Source organism: Ictidomys tridecemlineatus, chromosome 1, assembly GCF_052094955.1.
Source record: "Ictidomys tridecemlineatus isolate mIctTri1 chromosome 1, mIctTri1.hap1, whole genome shotgun sequence".
NCBI classification, from domain to species: domain Eukaryota; kingdom Metazoa; phylum Chordata; class Mammalia; order Rodentia; family Sciuridae; genus Ictidomys; species Ictidomys tridecemlineatus.
In genome coordinates, this window is record NC_135477.1 from 126845735 (window position 1) to 126865537 (window position 19803).

Consider the following 19803-nt stretch of genomic DNA (forward strand, 5'->3'; position numbering starts at 1 on the left):
TTACAGGGTCAGGAAGAGCTTCTCTGAGGAGATAATATCTGAGCTGATTCTGACAGATAGATTGTTGGCCAAGAAATAGGTACCCCATCCTTACCTTCACTTTACAGCAATTTTTCCCTCCTAATTTAGTTATAACTAGTTAGTTATTTTAATATTTTATTTAATGCTTATTTCACTGCCTTAAGACTTGCAGGGGTTCAGCTGTTGTGTTTTGCCCTCTCACATTGCATCCCCTGGACCTACCAGAGCAGTCACATGACTTCATTCATAGTTTTGATTGGCAGTGTGGACCAATTATTCAGCCAGATCTCTTGGCACATGTCGAAAGCAACCCAGAGGTGGGTAGCCACAGATAAGACTAAGGAGGACTTGAAGATCAAGGGCAGGCTCAGTTTAGAACAGATGCTACCATGCAGCCAATGAACAAATAAAACCCATTTGGTTACAACTGAAGATTTTTGGCTCTCACTGAAAAGACTTCAGAAGGAAAAGCAGAAAGCCAAGAACGTTTTCAGTCACATTTTATAGATGGTACTCATAGCACCCAGTAGACAAATAGCATCTCTTAACTTGTAAAGAAATATCATAGCAAGTGGAAATTTTTTAGTTCTGAGCCATGGAAATATGATTTGATTTTAGTAGATGATAATAATAGTAATAATAAGACCAACCACAAAATCTGGGTTCCCATCTGAGTTCTTCCTAGTTTTCTGATTAAGCACTGTATCTCATTTAGTCCTCCTAAAAATCCCAGGATAAAGTGTATGCTATTATTTATAGATGAGAGGATTTACCCCAAGAGATTAGATAACTTGCCAATTGCAAGCAAGTGGAGAAGCTAAGATTCTAGCACTGGCTTCTCACCTACACCTTCCCCAGGGCCGTGTGGGTGAGGCTAATGCTCCCAGGTTACCTGATCTTGACATTGTCTCCCCTGTGGTCTAGTGTAGGTCAGAGCACCAAGAGTTAGATTAAACTTCTCTATCTGCTTAATTGGAACCTGTGGGCATTTGATCAGGGCTGGTCAAATTTACATCCTGATCTATTGGAAAGAAAGTGTTTGCTAATCACAATCATAATTCTGTAGAAGGAAATCTAACCAAATCCACACACTTACCCATCAGTGCCTCCAGAGATAAGCACTGAAGGTTTACTAACCTGGGACATGGTGCCAGGGAATGTGGGATTAGGCGATGTGGAAGGCATAGAATATAAAGGGGAAATAAGAAGGAAGGAAGGAAGGGATATTGATATTAAGTAATAAAAATATGAACACCATAACAGAGTAACAGAAAAAGTACCAAGTAGGCATCTCTCACACCTAATTGGGACTTTGGGGCAGATTCCAAAAGGGCATCCTGGATGGGGTGGCATTAATGTGTGAAGAGATAACAGTAAAACAACTCAAATTTACTTTTTCTTATTTACTCCAAACTAAGGACTGATAAAACATATTTTAAATATATAAAACAGATCCCACCTCCATGTTTGGGCCACACACTAATTAGCTCTCACTTGGATACAGTAGACATAGACGTCAACCTCCTTTGGCCAAGCAGAATGGCAAACAGTCCAGTCAGTGTGTGTGTGTACAATACCTCAAAGTCTTCTAAGAAGAAAGCATTCCAAAGTCAATCCAGAATGTGTTTCCAGTTCCTCAAAGGGAACTATCCTGCCTGCTTGCTTCCAGCACATCTCTGGTTTTATTAAACAATGAATAATATGAAGAGGAATCACTGTGCTGACCTAACAACTTTTTTTAATGGATTTCTCTGACTGTGATATTTATTTGGGCCTTTCAGTATCACCTGGGTTTAGGCAGCATATTTCCTTTGGACAAATGAGAACATTAGAGGGTTTTTAGACAACCCAGCCCAGGAACCCAGGTGGTAAGATCTTGGCTTTCTTGCTCCTCCCCTCCCTTAGAGGTACAGAAATACCATCTGAGGGACCAGGTTTAATGTATTTTTAGAAAACACATTAACTCAATTTTCCCTTGGATTCTGAGAAGTTGTAATAGTAAATCAAGGCCTCAAAGGGGAAAACATTCTACCTGTTGCTCTTTAAATAAGGAGCCCCCTGAGGTAGTCCTGTTTGGCCATAGAGTATTTTATTTTTTAATTCAAACTTTATGCCTTTAAACAAGGTGTGCACTCACTAGTCCCTCTACATTTGACTACATTTGGAGAGGTTTGCCCATGTCTCACATTGCCCCTCGTTGCTTCAGTCTGTGAGTTTTGCCTTCCAGTTGCATTCTCGACCTCAGCACTGTGGCCCTTCTGGTCAGGTCACCATCATGTATGGGGTGAGGGGCTGTCCTGTGCTTCTTAGTGTACTTAGCACTGTTGTCTTATCCCTTCTGGATGGTAGTAGTACTCCTGCCCCACCCCCATCATGGCAAATCAAGTGCTTTTGAATTTGGTAAATAACCCCTGGCAATAGTAGTGTTTAGTAAATGTTTGTGGAGTAAATGCACACAGGCATGAAAGAATACCAGTTTTCCAATCCACAAGAAAGATGGATAAGACAGGAGACTAAGAAGAATTACTCTTGCAAGCCCTAATTTGAGAATTGCTACTTTCTAGTAATATGGCTTCAGAGACCTGGGCTGGGGCCATGGCCACATTAATTGTACATAAGGCAACATAACTTGGACAAACAGTGCTTTGACTCAAAGTAAGCATCATGGAGATCAGACTATAATTTATCATGCTTTAGTTTCTCTACCTCCCTTTCCCATAGCTCTGGTGTATAAATCTTATGAAACGATATTTGTAAAAGTGTTTTGAAATTTTAGAAATATAAGGTTGTTGCCATTGGTCTAACTTGGCTCTTTAGGCAACCACGAACGCTGGACATCGAAAAATGGCAGTTCTATTCTGTAATAAATCACTTAAATTTGAAGGAATTCCATCAACCAAGTATACTGACAAGGAGTTGAACTCAGCAGTAAGAAATGTCACTCTTGTCACTAGAAAGAATTTTCTTAGCGTCCCCTGTCTGGTTGGTCTTTCTGGCTGCTTGGAGAGCTGGTATTCATGCATGTATGCATACATTTGTTTATTCAATAATATTTGTTAAGCATTATTATGCACCAGGCACTGTGATGGGCACAAGGAATGCTTATGTAATTCATAGTTCTATGTAATCAACTGTTAGACCTGTTAGGTATGGCCGTGGAGAATATATGTTCCAGCAGAGGCAACCTAAAAGGAGTAAGAAAATAATAATGCATTTGGCAAGTATATGACTGATAATATTCAGGATCTCTTGGAAGGGCTACCAAGCTCAGAGTTCAGGGTTAGGGAAAACTAAGGTAAAATGAAACCAACGCTGAGATCTGAATAGAGCATTACTAGGGAAAGAGAAAGTAAAAGATATTTTTGGCAAAGGGAACAGCATGTGTGTAGTGCTGGAGGTGAGAGAACGTGGCATTGGGGGTAATATGGAGCAGAGAGTACAGGATGGAGACTGGTAAGTGAGGCTGGGAGTATCTTAAGAACTATGAAACCTTCTATAGTATTATGGGAAGCAAGTGACAAGTTTACATACTGGACACATTTCTCTAGATACAATGTGAAGAACAGAATGGGAGTCATCAAGACAACCAAGGAGCTACTCCAATATCCAAAGCAGAAACGATGGTATCCAAAGTAGGATGATGACTATGAGATGACAGACAGGCAGAGGGGGTCAACAGATTGAAGTGTGTGGAGGAAGAATGACATGGGACTTAGTGATAGAGCAGATGAGTGTGCAGGTTGAGGGAAGTTAAGACAGCATAGACAAGAATAACCCTCATGTGTTGGGTAGGCTTTTGGAGGAACTGACTGGACTTGACCAGAGCTACTGCTCTCAGTAATAAAAACAAGAGAGAGTTTATGGGGGTCCTTTTGAGGGCCAGTCCCTGAGCTAAGAGCTAATAGGCATTGTCTCATTTAAAGCTTGCCACTTCTCTGTGAGGTATGCTCTATTAGTTTTGGGACATCAAGACTCACCGGCTGAAGGATCCTTGCTGGGATGACAGAGCCTGGATTCAAACCCAGCAGCCTGACTCTGGAGCCTGAGCTCTTAACCACTACAGTAGCCATTATTAACTCAAGTTACTGAAGATAGTTTGGGAGGAAATATTTAATCGTTTAATCTCTTGGGATCTTGATTACCTCAGTCAAAATCTCAGTATTAGAAAACCTCCTTTACAGGGCTGCCAGAGTGATTAAATGCTAATTGTAATAATGAGGAAGCAGGCATTTACTGAATACTGACTGTATTCCATGCTATGCTGTAGATGCATGCATCTTCTCATTGAACCTTCATCAGAGCCTTGAAGTAGCTTCGATTATTTTCCCTATTGTATACACAAGGAAACTGAGGCACAGCAAATTTAAATGCCATACTCAGAGTTAGTGGCAAAGCTTACATGCAAACCTTGGTGAGTATTTCTGAAGCCTAGGCTTTTTCACTGCTTTGTCATGCTAACTTGATTGAGAGAGGAGATCTGAGCTAAATAACACAGGCACTATTTCACATATAGATTATTAATTTGTGGTGAAACACTTAGGATCTACCTTCTTGGCAAATTTTTAGTATATGCATTATGTATAGTCATTGGGTTGTACAGCAGGTCTCTGGAACTTATTTCCTGTTGTCTGAGAATTGGTATCTTTTCTTTTTTACATGGATAGAAACTTCATTGAAAATTGGTTTGATACCATCTCATTTGTTGATTCTTGATTTTACTTCTTGTGCTTTAGGGATCTTGTTGAGGATGTTGGCTCCTAAGCCAATTTTAATTTTTGCATTATAGGAGTCTTTTAAGGAAATTGGAGCCTAATCTGACATGATGGAGAGTTGGAACTACTTTTTCTTCTAGTAGGCACAGCTCTCTGCTCTAATGCCTAGGTCCTTGATCCACTTTGAGTTGAGTTTTGTACAGGGTCAGAGAAAGAGGATAAATTTCACTCTGCTATGTATGGATTTCCAGTTTTCCCAGCACCATTTGTTGAAGAGGCTATTTTTTTCTGCAATGTGTGCTTATGGTGCCTTTGTCTGTATTTATGTGGGTTTATCTCTGTGTCTTCTATTCTATTCCATTGGTCTTCACATCTGTTTTGGTGCTAGTACCATGCTGTTTTTGTTACTGTAACTCTGCAGTATAACTTGAGGTCCGGTATTTTGATGCCTTCTGCTCTACTTTTCTTGTTAAGGATTACTTTGGCTGTTCCAGGCCTCTTATTTTTCCAAATGAATTTCATGACTGATTTTTATTTTCTACCAAAAACATCACTGGAATTTTAATATATAAATAAACTACTAATGCAACTCCACATCATGTTCAACTACAAGAATAGGATTCTAATGAGAATAAGTTATACTCCATGTATGCATATGTTGGAATACATTCTACTATAATGTATATCTAAAAAAGAATCCAAAAAATATCTTGCAAAAGAAAAAAAAAATTGGTATCTTTTGACCAACATTTCCTCAATATACACCACCACCTTCAGTCCCTGAAAACCATAATTACGCTCTCTGCTTCTATGAGTTCAACATTTTTAGATTTCACACATACGTGAGATCATGTGTTATCTGCCTTTCTGTGCTGGCTTATATCAATTAACATGTTGGTCAATGGGTCCATCCATCCATGTTGTATTATTCTGCCTTTAAAAAGAAGGACTTCCTTCTTTTTAAAGGCAGAATAATGTTCCATTATTGTGAGCTGGAGAGGATAATCAGGGAGCTTATCTAACCCCACACTGTTACATAGAAACTTCAGTAGTGGAAACATGAAGTGGTAATGGAAAAGTGAATCCACAACTCTGATTGTACCCCTATTCCTTTCTGAACCTCAGCCCTTCCCTCTGGAGAATGGGGATATCAGAGATTGTCTTTCCTGTTTCCTTCAAACTGCAATTCAATATGAATTTAAATGTTCAAATCACAGTTGCTCACTAGCATAGAGTAGGCAAATAATGCAGTGGTTAAAAAGAAGTAGTGTTAGTTAACTGTTCATGTCTATTAATGATGTCCCAGCAACTAGTTTTCCATAATATTCTTCAACTTCTTTGACATCATGTAGGTAGAACCTGAGCCTAGAAACCTCTACATGTGTTCACTGTTCTTCCCAAACTTTGGCTTGTTTTTGCTCATACCTGGGATTAAGTAATGACTAGTAAACACATGCATGGGCCTGATTGCCATTTAGAAGAAAATTTAGTAAACTTATCAAATACTAAACATTGAAACTAAATAATGGTTGAAGTGATAGGATGATAAGTCATTTTAATTTTCTTGTAGTGTGTGTGTGTGGGGGGGGGTATGGGGGATGGAACCCAGATCTTTGCTGCTTCTGAGCTTCATCCCTGTCCTGTAATCTGTGTTTTCATCAGCATCACAACTAACAATAATTTAGGATTTTTTTCTGTGCTTTATGCGGATTATTTTACTAAATCCACATGGAAAGCCTCTGAGGAAGAAGCTGCTCTTTTCCCATTTCCCAGAGGAGAAAAGAGAGGTTAGATCAAAATAAGGTTATGAAACCTATTCAGTGACAAAAATTAGTCCCAGTGGGATTCAAACTCAGACCATCTGTTAGTAGTTCATATTCTTAACTGTAGCAAAATTTCTCCAATGCCCTCAAGTTTTTATACAGAGTATTATTAAATGTGAAAAGGAATGCAAATATTTTAAAAGTAGCATCTGAGTTGTTTTTTTAAAAACACAGTTTGTGAATTTCTTTTTCCAGTTGTTGTTTTGTGGATTAATTTAAGTTGCTATTAAATAACAATATTTTTAAAAAAACAGCTTGTCTTCAAAAAGCTGTAAATTACATATTTAAAACATTCTCAGGTACACCTGATGAGAAGCTGCACTTTACATGAATCACAGACTGAAAAAGAACAAGAAATAATTTCTGAAGCATGTGAGTGATAAGTTGTAAATAATTTCCATTAGTTTTCCTTAGAAATCAGGCATTTAATATCAATATTTGGAAAACATTATTGCTTGAGTATTATTGGTGTAGAACTTCCAACATTGAAATTACCTGCATATTTGATTAATGGTAGAATAAGAAGCACACACTGAGAGAAGACTTATGTTATAATTTGGAGAAAGGTTGCTTTAAATTGTAATAAGAAGAATCACTCCTGAAACAATAGATAATAATGATTCTTTTAAAACAGCTGACAAAATTATGGAAATACCATGCATAATGAAAAATTTTTTAAAATAACTTTCAAAGAACACTCACTTAATATAGCATGCCCAACCCCTTGTCAGCCCCTCCCACATGTCCAAATTTTATTTTCTTTGTAGCTCATGTCACCATATGAAATTCTCTTTTGTGTCATTGTGAGTTTTCACTCTCTATTGTCTAGATGCCCCCCATGAACACCAGAGATGTTAGCTGTTTTGAGTGCTTCTGTGTTTCTAACACCTAATGCCCAATCCATATTTATTGAATAAACAGATGAATGACATTCAGTATCTTACCTCTTGTAAGTTGGCTGTGCTCTGTCTTTTTTTTAAAGCACTACTTAATAAATTAAAAATAAGTATGTTGTTGGGGCTGGGATTATGGCTCAGGAGTAGAGCGCTCGCCTAGCATGGGTGGGACCCAGGTTCGATCCTCAGCACCACATAAAAATAAAAAGAAGCATTGTGTTGTGTCCATCTACACCTAAAAAATAAATATTTTAAAAATAAGTATGTTGGAAAAAAAAGGCATACTATTTACTTGAAATCTGAAGACAAAACCAGGAACTGCCTGACTGTGTGCATGTGCTGAGTCATTTATTCTTAGCTTCTGAATGCCATTAACAAATAATATCAGCGATATAAGTAGGGCGATGCTGAGCCTGCTTAATTAGTAACATAAAAAAATGGCAAATACTCTCCTCATACACTTCAGACCATGGCTTCAGGGCAAGTCCGAGAAAGTTGGCATTTTGGATTTGTTCCAGCCAAATGTTCTACGAAAAACAAGTCAGTGACCCCCTTCCCTGTGCCCAGTGGTAGCAATGAAGTTGAGTGAGGCATATCTGCGTTTTCCTGTGGTCAGCTTTGTTGTGGGCTACCCTCAACTGCAGCCCCATTCCTTGCTGCAAAGCCAAGATTTTGTTGTGTATCTTCCACTCAGGGATGATGATTCGACATCAAATTAGATACAAGCCTATCTGTGTAAGCCAGTTAGGCTGATGCCATTCTCCTTGGCAACAGTTGGCTTGGAAGTGGGTGGATGACTCAGACTATGGCCAAGGGGACATTGAGATAAATTTGCAAGGAAAGTGTCAGGGAAAGTTTCCTTGCTTAAAAAAAAAATGAAGGGCAGGATATCCTTTCTTTGGATATATTGTTGGATCTGAGTGTGATGCTCAGAATTGCTACTGTTATCTTGGGACAAAGATGACATTCCAAGGACAGCAAGGCAGGAGTTGGAATCTGAGTCCTGTTTGCTGAGTTTGGCTGGGGAATTCTCAGCTCCGGGGCCTCAACAATTATTGTGTGAAAACAATAAAACTGGATTACTGCCTCCTAACCTCCTAACTGGGCTTCTTGCTTCCCACTTTGACCCCATACAATCTGTTATTGATCTGCTGCTAGAAAGAATGTGTTAAAATAGTGGCTCTCCATCTCCCTTGGGCAGAAGTCCAAGTATTTACAATGGTTTGTAAGGTCCCCTCTTGTAGGTGTCTGCCTTCATCTTTCTGTTTCCATCTTTCCTAACTTTCCCCTTTCCCCACTCAACTCAGCCACACTGGCCTCATGTCTGGACCTTGAACATGACGGATAAACTCTTGCCTCAGGGCAAAATTTGCACTGGCTATTGCCTCTACTTGAGATTCTCTTGTTCAGATATCCACATGACTTGATTTCTTATTGTCTTCGGATCATTGCTTAAATATAATTTTTTAAATTATATTCTCCATCATCCTATTTAAAAGAGAAAACCTCTATAGCCCCATATTGCTTTATTTTCCTCTGTTGCATTTACATGCTTATATTTTGCTTATTCTTTATATATATATATATATATATATATATATATATTTTTTTTTTTTTTTTTTTTTTTTTTTTTTACCTCTTGTCTATCTCCACTACTGTGGAATCTCCCATACCTGGAATGCCCAGCAGATAGCAGGTGCTTTGTATATATTTGCAGAACTAGTGAGAGGTATCATTCTTTTACTGGCCTATGTATTTTGATAGGAATTTTATGCTATACCTAAAAGCATCTTGAATGATTTCCTTTGAGCTGCCTTATGTTCACTGACCTACATTTTCATGAAAGTGAATTACACCTTAAACGCACAGCCAGTGTCTCTAGAACAGAGTGACCCCAACAAACCTGTTGTCCAGTGGAAGATGAGCAGTAGATATATTGCTGGTGTAGGACTTGAAAATTTGCTTTCTGCTTTCTATGAGACCCTGGGAAATTTACAACTTATCTCCATTTACCTGGAACTCTGCCTTAATCTGCTCATCTCTACAAAGAATAATCTACCTGCTGTCCATAATATCTGTACTATCTCTTTTGTGTCTTTAACATGGGATTATAAGACTCACTCTAGTTATCTCCCATGAGTGCTAAGAAATAAAGTGACCCATGTTAAAAAGTAGAAACGTGTTATGTATCTGAAATGGATTGTCTTGAATGGGCTATTTTATTCTTCTAAAAAATATTCACTATTGTTATATTAACAGCAATACGGATCTTTTTGTTTGTTCACATTTACTGCTTACTAAAGGCTATACAGTAGTCTACTCTTATTCATATTCTAAGATCCTCAGTGGATGCCTGAAATCAAAACAGACCCAAACCCTACACATACAATATTTTTTTCTATATGCCCTGCAGTACTGCCACATAGTAGCAGAGTTAATCTGTCCTTCCATATCTATACCCTGATGCATCTATTGCATCAGTTCTCTCATGCCTTGTGACCACTGTTAAGTAAAATGAGAGTTATTTGAACAAGATCACTGTAATACCATGGCAGTTGACCTTATAACTGAGATGGCTATAGAGTGACTAATGGGTGGGTAGCATATACAATATGGATATACTGGACAGAAGGTTGATTCATATCTGGGTGGGATGGAGCAGGACAGCATGAGAGCTTATCATGCTATTCAGAATGGCATGCAATTAAAAACCTATGGTTAGCTTATTTCTGGAATCCCCCGCCCCCTATTCAATATTTTTGGACCATGGTTAACTGTGGGTAACTGAAACTGTGGATAGCAAAACTATACATAGCTGGGAACTACTATATTCATTCAACAGATATTTTTGGAGCTGCTACTTGTTGCCAGGCTACTTTTCAGGAGTGCTCTGTCACAAAGGTTAAGGCCATCAACTCTGAGGTCAGGCAGGTGTGTGACTGGGGTAACTCAAACTTTCTGACCCTTAATTGCTTCCATTGTGAAATGGCATTGAACAGGCACCTGCCTCACATCTTATCAATGTGGCAAAGATGAAATGAGACAATATATTGAAAGCCAATATTAGAGTCTGCTCTATGAAGACTAGGTAAGTAGAGTTAGCATTATTTTCACTCTATCCTGGCCAGGTATTTTGCAGTGCTTTTAAAGATCTCATTAGCAAAACCTCTCATCCTCTTAAAATAGTTCAAGAAAGTGAAATAATTAACCCAAAGGAATGAATAAAATGTGGGCCTGTATGCCTAAAAATTCCCACTAATTCCTACTACTTCTTCTTCTTCTTTTTTTTTTTTTTTGGTACCGAAGATTGAACTCGGGGGCATTCGACCACTGAGCCACATCCCCAGCCCTTTTCTGTATTTTATTTAGAGACAAGATCTCACTGAGTTGCTTAGCACCTTGATTTTTGCTGAGGCTGACTTTGAACTCATGATCCTTTTGCTTCAGCCACCTGAGCCCCTGGGATTACAGGCACACACTACCATGCCTAGCTTAATTCCTACTACTTTTTTAGGTCTCTTATTGACCATCAGTTGCTCTAGCAAGCCTTTCCTGTTCTCTTGCCTATTCCACTGTGGGTTGAATGACTTACTAGTTGTCTAGAACTTTTTATATGTACAATGGATTATAACTGGAAACCACTTGTTGATATCCTCAGGAGAGGATATGTGCTGAAAGAAGGGGGTTGAGAGGGTCTTACCCATGACTATGGCATCATGACCCTCTCCAGTACCTAACACACACTAGATGCTCCATTTGTACGCATTAATTAAACACATTTAAAGTTACTGGCAATAGGGAAGGAGTGAAATGATCAGCCATGGAGCTTTTTCATCTTTCTTGGCTTGGAAATGTTTAATTACCTAATGCATAAGAAAAGAACAGGGTGTTTGGTGTCAGTGTTGCACAAAGAACCTGCTTCCCCTCCTCCACAGAGTCCACTTCTCACCAGGCCACCTGCAGAGACAGCAAGCCTTCTCCAACAGACATCCCACATCACAGCTGAGAAAAAGTACTTTCATCTCACTGCAGCATGTTCATAATCGGACCAATTTTGCTTCTAGCAGATTGGAACGCCATACAAAGTGAAGTTGCATAGGAAATTTCTCTATAGACAGCTGCATACAGAAAGGAGATTCTTGGTTTCCTTTGATGCACAAAGGGGAGGTTTTCCTTTCCCTCCAGTGCCTGGGGCAGAGAACGTGGCTTCTTAGTAGCCTCTTATTTATTGCTGTTCTGGTTTCCTTTAAAAGCACTCAAAGACATTCAGATATTCTATCTGTTCTCCTCAGATATTCTCACAGTGGCCCTCTGATGTAAGGAAAGAAATGGAGTTTTTCAGTGTCTCTCTTAGATCAGCTTATACTAGAATTATTTGCAATACCTGTGAAACACACAAGCTCCTTGGCCCTATTCCAAACCTGTGAGTTCAACTCTCTTGGGTAGGGTGTGTTTTAACACCCTTCCCAGGTTGTTTATATGTACAATATTGTTTGAAAATCATCCATTGACCTAAGCTTGTAAACTGGATAGTTGAACCAAGTTTAAAGTTTGGGCTCACCAGACTTCAAATTGATTAACAATACTGGGAGTTGCTGATCCAGAAAGCTTCTAGCAAATGAGACAAGATCTCTTCCTAAAACAGGAATTCTTACCAAAGTCACTGCTTCCTCCCATATCCAGGACAGGGAAGGGTGAGGTAAAGAAGACAGCATTTTGGATCATTTAGATTATGATCTGTGGGGGCGAAGTCACAATCATCTTATGCCCCTTAGGTTTCGTGAAAATCTGAGAAAGTTTATTGTCCACAGCTGATTTTCGGTAAAATGAGGAGAAGGTCACAGGCCTTTACACTGCTTGGAAGCAACCCAATTGGTATTTTTCACTTTGGGTGTTAGCAAGGAGTCAGACTCACTGAAGGGTAGCTGAGAAATCATTTCTACTATCCTGAGATTTCTCAAACATCAGTGCAAAACGAAGATGCCCTTGCAAATGCAGCTGGCAGAGACCTCCTCTGTGCTAGGGGTTCTCGAGCTGTCGGCTTTTGCTTTAAGGTGGGTAGAATGCACCTCATATTGACAGCCAAATTGATGTTGTTTTTTTTTTCTCATTAGAAATCTGAATCAGTACAATGCTTCATCCTTCCCTGTACCTGAATGATCTTTTCAGAAGGAGGAGAAGGAACAAAGGTTATTCCCATGTAGCAAAACAGAATAAATACCATAATTATTTCCCATGAATAAGATGAAATGACCTACACCGACAGGCATTGAAGAACTGCAGAATGAACAAACAAAAGACCCTGGAATTTTAATATCTGAAAGAAAATAGTTATTTGCTGTAGCTGAGAAAAAAACCTAGAAACTCCACCAGATAATTCTTTTTTCCTATGCACAGAATCAGACCCAGCTCCCAAAAAATTAATGAAAAAAAAAATTTGATGAACAGAGTGGTCAACTTTCACATGCAAATTACTTCTACCAATGAAATAGTGTAAAGCTTCATGTGTTATATGGAATATGCATTCATGGTAAGTCAAACACTTGAATTTCACAGAATCAGAAACTTCCATGGGTATCTTCTAAGACCTAAACTAAATGAACCATGCTTAAATGGCATTCCAGCTACCAGGAAAGCAGTGGAGGACCCAAGCCATCCTCCTGCTGTTTACCAACTGCATGTGAACCTGGACGGCATGCTATGGGATCCCATGTGGGGCAGTGGTTTCACATGCCATCTATACATGAGGGCTCCCAGCTTCTGTCTCCATCCTGGATTCTCTCTGAAACCCTCACATGCACATTTCCTTCTTGGCGTTTGCATAATGATGGCCACTTCACACTTCTGATGTTCAAAATGAACTTAGGCTTTTCCTCCCCAGTTGGGTTTCTTTTCCAGCTGTGTTAAGGTGGACTACTGGTGCCTGGGAGCTATCTTATTTCCTTATTTTACCTCTCTCCAAAATTTACCTGGAGGCCGTTTTCATTTCCTCCTCTTGTCATTCCTAACTGAACTACACTGTCTCAGACTTCCTCTAGGAATACATACAGCTTTAGACTCCTTCAGTGGGAAGGAGTCCCACTGTTCCCAAAAGGTGGGTGGGACCCAGGACGTGAAATGCTTGAATGACATTTAGTGATGCACCCAGGTGCTGTAAGGTGACCCTGCCTGGTCAAGTCCCCTCCTACCAGCTCTCCTCCTTCTTTCAGGCTGTGAGCTTTTCTCAATGGAATGGGATGGGACGGGCTCTTCTTTGTGCTTTGGAAACCTCACCTTCTCCCCTGGTGCTGGGCCTGTTCATGTGCTCATTCCAAGTCTGGTTCCCAAGTTTGAGGCTAAGGCTCAAAGGTCACCTCCTCAAGGAGATCTGTCCTCGTGCTCCATACCATAGTGACCTCCTCAGGCACTCTCTCATGCCATTCTGTTCGTTCATTTTCCATTTTCATCAAAAACTTGAAGGTCTTTTATTTTCTTCTTTTTAAATTGTCATTATGTTATCCATTATAAGGTAATTTTTTACAAACTTGTATTCACCTGGTGTAGTGCTGATACAGAGCAGCCACTTAATAAATACCTGATGAATATTTGCAGGAGGGAATTAATGCATTAGAGTTAATTAATGAATAGAGTCAAATTCCTACTTTACCAATAAACTAATTTCATTGCTTTGTCTGGAATGAGCTGACTTGACTTTAATTATGTCAGCCTGGCACAGCAATAGCTTTTTCAAACCTCAGCAATACCAACTGGCTTGGTATCAGATGTAGAATATCACTAAATGTCAGTCAAGCATTTCTATAAGTGCTTTTACACCCCACAAAAGAAAGTCCTTCCTATTTCTGAATTTACAAACCTCTGGACCTTTGCACACACTGTTTCTACTACTTCATGTCTCATATTTTCTGCTTCCTAAAACCCTTCTGAGACACTTGAATAGTTAAAGAGGTATCGATGGATGGGGTCTTATAAGACCAGTTTTTAAATGCTTTAAACTGGATATTTTGAGCAATGGTCACTGTTAAATATTCCTAGTAAATTTTAAGTCTTCAACATATTTCTAAAAGACCCTGGGTATTTTAAATTAAAAAAAGATAAAATACGTCTATGTAAAACTGGACCAAGGAATTCTGTTTTTGAGGTCATTTCTCAATGATAAATTCACAGTAACAAAATGTAATTATTGCACATTTTCTATGTGCTATGTTGTTTAAAATATCTGTCTTATTATTTTATTATAACAGTTCTTCAAAATAAGTTTTACTATTCCATCATATCAGGGAATGGAATTGCTATAAATGTGAGACAACTTGTTCCATGCCAGCAGAGAAGCCACACTTGAACCAGGTGTTTCCACTGGGGAACCTGTGCTCTGAACCAGTCTATCATACGGACATAAAGATGCTCTATTAGCACAGATGCTATTAGGTGTTCATAACCCTGTTGTTATAAATATTCAAGATTGAGTAAATAATTGGGGCATACTACTTCTTATACTATAACAAATGATCACTATATATTGTTAGGTAAAAACAAAAACATATGAAATATTTCCATTTGTTAAAAAAAAAAAAAGGCCAGTCCACTACATAGTATCTGGTGCATAATACTTGTTGGTTAACTGAATCAACTGATGAATATCTATGCATAAGTTTAGAAAAATATACCACAAACTATTAACAGTATTGATCTGTGGGTTGTGGGATTATGAATGTAATTTATTTTTGGACATATGTTTTAGTTACATTAAATCTTTCTAGTCATCAGAAAAGCACAAAATAAATGTATTTAATAATAAATGCATCTAATATAAGCCATGAATAATTTTTTAAATAAGTTTATCTTTGTCTATCTACCCCTAAATGTGTGAGATTTCTTCCTCTTTTGCATTCAAAGCACTTTAGCCTTTAATCAAAGAAATTTTGTCTTCTCCTTATCTTGTATCATGCTTATTGTTGTATAATGCATTCTACTTTAGCATATTCCATTTCCTCTTCAATGGTACATTTCCTTTTCTATTTTTTTCTTTTTTTCATTTTTTGGTACCCATGATTGAACTCAGGGATATCCAATCACCGATCCACATCCCTAGCCCTTTTTTTGTATTTTATTTAGAGACGGGGTCTCACTAAGTTGCTTAGGACCTTGCTAAATTGCTAAATTGCTGAGGCTGGCTTTGAACTAGTGATCTTCCTGCCTCAGCCGTCAGAGCTACTGGCATTATGGGCATGTGCCACTATACCCAGCAGTCAGTGGTACATTTCTTGAGAGCTTGGACTTTATTTATCTTTATACTTTCCCTTTCTGGGATGGTACCCTGGGTATTGTAAACACTTAATAAATGTTTGTTTTTAGTTCATAGTATCATTCATCTGAAGTCCTAAAATATTGCGCTAAAATACTCATCTTTATTTTTATCATTTCACCTTCTTAGCCCTCTAGCAGATATGAGTAACCAATAACAATCTAACAAGACACATGCTCACATCTCTACATAATTAAAAATATTTTCTATTCACCTAGCCCACATGGTCGTCACAGTGGGTCCCTATATTATTATTCCCATTTTCCAGATAAAGAGACTGAAGCACAGAGACATTAAACAAGTCAGTCAATGTCATTGACTAATGGAAAAAGCCATTAGTAGGACAAAGTTAAAAGGACAGGAAAGTGGAGACTCTTCATTGGCTGATCAGTTTAGAAAGTCAATGTGGGAAGAATAGACCAATTTAAAAAAAAACAACCTGATTTTAACCAATAGCAGGTAAGAGTTATTCATCAATTTGCTTAGCAAATATCCAACTACCATCAAGGCACTATTAATGCAGTTTAAATGACCTCACAGATATGTTGGCCAGGGAAACTTGATGACAGTGTATATGTTAGTGTCCAACCTAACTCCTGGTTTTGCCTTCCTATACCATTTTTTTTTAATATTTATTTTTTAGTTCTCGGCAGACACAACATCTTTGTTGGTATGTGGTGCTGAGGATCGAACCCGGGCCGCACGAATGCCAGGCGAGCGTGCTACCGCTCGAGCCACATCCCCAGCCCTCCTATACCATTTTGTAGTGCATTTTCCAGACAAAGTAGGAATTGTCATTTGGATTCTGACTTCATGATCCAATTAATAGTCAATTTAATCAGGCTACTTATTTATCATGTACACAAACATTTAAATCTATCTTTAGTTCACTGGGATGGATGGATCATCAAAAAACATGTGTGAAATACATAGATCAATTGACCTCATTCCAATCTGCTACATCAGAATCTCCATTTTCAAAACTGTTTGAAGAGCAGTTTGGGGTTTGGGGTTCCAAGCCTGGGTTTGAAACTTGCTTGCCCATTAGCTAGAGAGCCTTTGGCAAATCACTTAATATTTCCTGTTTGCTTGTTTAACTTGAATATCCTCATAGGTAGAGTAGGAATAAAATTATCTTCTCTCATAATGTTTCTTTTTATTCTTCCTTTTATTTATTAGAGCTTTACAGTTATACACAGTAGTTGGATTCATCCCAACAAAATCATACATGCATGGAATTTTATTTCAGTTCAGAAATCCCTGCTTTTCTCTCTTCCTTTTCCTTCTCATTCTCTCTCCCTCCCTCTCATAAGGTTTTGGTGGGAATTATGTTAGAAGGAAGTGTAAGAGCTCAATAAGTACTCAAGGATAAGAGCTAGAGTTAAGACACTCAGAAATTTCACAATTGGTGGGGAACCATTCAGAAAGACAAGATTTAAGTCCACAGCCTGAGAGCAATGAGTAATCAGAAATAAGTCATGCAGCCTTGTGGTCCCAAATGCCAGTCCACTCCATCAGAATTACCTGGGTGAGCTCATTAACTCCTTGTGTTACCCTGGTCTCCAACCTCTAACTCAGTAGCACTAAGGGACCCGAACGTCTTTATCGTTTAAAAAGCACAAGTGATTTTGAGTCAAAACAACTGATTAACTGGAGCTTGAGTTTGCTTAAGATCTGTGAGGTTAGGAGATAGGTCATGCCCTTCTTCCTCCTGTCCTTTTTAAAAATACCTACTGCCTAGCACATTGCTGCCATGTAGAAGATACTGAGAAATATTTTTTATTAGATGGGCAAAAAATGAGTTAAATAATGCCTGCTTTGTCTTCAGAGGGACTTTAAAAGGAAATTTGTAAAGCTCCATTTGTCAATACATCATGAAAACAACAGATGTTATATAAAACTATAATTGTATAGATAATAAAATATTGTTTACTTAATTTTGTGTTTCCCCCACTCTTAAACACAGATCATGTGGTTTTAGCCTACTCACCATTAGACTGAGTCTATAAAAATAAATTACAACAAGATGGTGAATAAATTATTTCCTTAACTTATTCAGATTAAAATTTACACAAATTATTTTTTATTCAGCATTAAAATGCTACAAAATGACTCAAACTTCACATGGATCGGTCCTATTATGTTTCATATTAAGGTTCAACCTTGTCTACTGTTCATTTATCATTCATTAAAATGAGTTTTAGACCAACGTTTTGCCACGTGGATACCTGCAATCAATGCAGTAAAATCTGTTTCAGGAAATCCTGACTGCCTCTTGCTAGAACCTCTAAACTTTTATATAAAACACCCACAAGTACTACTCTAGTTCCTTCCAAGGGCCTATCATTCAGCTGTTTTGAAATGCAGAATCCATAGGGAGAGTCATGGAAGTCTCTAAGCCCAGGCTTATGAGAGGGGAAAAAAAATGAAGAGAATTAAAATGATTATTTCAGGAGGAGAAAAAAACTAATGCATTATCCCAGGTAAAGGACCCTGGAATGAGAAAAATCTCCTGAGAACCAGTAAGGCAATTAATTACATGCTGATATTGGGACTCAATGTTCCCATAATTCAAATGACCGAACTTGAATTCTTCAGTCTCCCTGTGTGCTCCATGTGAAGCCAGTGAGCTTCAACACCGTGGAGGGAGATTAATGGCTGACAGTCTTGAACTGTTGGGTCCTAGAATTCTGCAGAGCTGACAGACCCTTCTGAAGCCAGGCTTGCCTCGTTTAGCCTCTCTCTGTAAACCGATTTATTTCACTGAAAGCTTATTTCAGTGATAAGGAAATTGTCTCATTGATGGGAATAAAATAAACTTCACCACAGAGAAAGTGTAGACAGAAATGATTCAATCCATTGCTAGCTCAGAATACTCTTCGGAGATGTGTGGAGACTTATACTGAAAAAGCAAAAATGAAAGTTTTCACATCGGAAACCAGCACACACCCCCAAAGGAGGCAAGGGAAAGGGCCAGGGGAGCTGCATCCTACCTTCTGTCGTTCCAATCTCGATAGTGCCTTTCACTTGGCTGAAGCACCATAGCGTGTCCTGGGTGAGCATCCCAATTCCTGAAAGCAACACAAGGAGACACTTTGGGTTAGGGAAGAGTGCCCCCATTGTTCTTAAAAGGCCCAAAAGAAAAGAAATACATAGGGTGACCTATGCATTTCTAAGTGGAGACTTACACACCAGGTATCATGGCCTTGAAGAAGAGATGTTGGGTCCTGGGAGAACAGTCAAGCGGCAGGCACCAGGTCCTGCTGTGAATCCCCGTGCTGTTCTTCCCTCTGTCCCTGCCAGGAGGAGGCTGAACTGGAGCAATTGGAGTTCGTCCCTTCTCAGGCCCTGGCAGCGTCCGAGAGCTGTTATGAAGGGCCCGCAGTCGCACCCTGTGTGACTGGCCCTTTTCACGGGAATACTAATGCTTTCGATTGTTTTCCTTCTGTGGTGGTAGAGAAGCGAAAGAGGCAGTTCATTAGAGGGGTGAGAGGAAAAGAACAGCAACATTTTTAAAAAAAAATACTGAGTTACACAGCTTGCATGATTGACTGGCCAGTAAGGGTCAGACACCCAGAGAACTTGCATCTCTCTTGTTCACTTCTTGACCACTTGCCAAAGTCAGAGCTGACTGAAGAGCAGGGGACAGTTAAAAAAAAAAAAAGAAAAAGTTGATGGGGGATGAAGGGGCAGCACTGGGGTGAGGAGCCGCTAACAAGGGTTGTGGATGTGGCTCAGTGGTTCCTGACAAATGTGGTCTGTTTTGTTCCATGTGGGTTTCTGTTTCAAAGTCTCATCAGACAGTTGATGACGCTAAGTTTTTTGGCTTATTGTGATTTCTGTTTTCTAAAAATGTAGGTATCCAATACTAATCTGAGTACATGTCTAATACACTCACTAATGTACACATTCAAGTCAGAAGGGTCCTTTTCAGACACTGCTGGAGAGCAGCGGAGTCCATTCCCTTCTCAGCAGTGTGAACTTTGATCTCTACTAGGTTTTAAAGGGGGATGCTCTCTGCTCCCTGGCTGTCACACGCTGAGCAGCTT

The 19803-nt window shown here is 39.0% G+C and overlaps 1 protein-coding gene across 2 annotated transcripts in view; it reads right to left on the reverse strand.

The window, feature by feature from the left end:
• Ppp2r2b (protein phosphatase 2 regulatory subunit Bbeta) overlaps positions 1-19118 on the reverse strand; it is a 437378-nt gene extending 418260 nt beyond the window's left edge. The window contains exons 1-2 of one of the 2 annotated variants that reach the window (XM_013358114.4): positions 18947-19118; positions 18748-18825 (exon numbers count right to left, since the gene is read on the reverse strand). In XM_013358114.4, coding sequence (XP_013213568.1) covers positions 18748-18825; positions 18947-18956 — 88 coding nt within the window. In that variant the 5' untranslated portion in view covers positions 18957-19118. The remainder of the gene's footprint in view (positions 1-18747; positions 18826-18946) is intronic. The other variant, XM_040272822.2, reaches the window with a different exon arrangement.
• Positions 19119-19803: the final 685 nt, after the last annotated feature.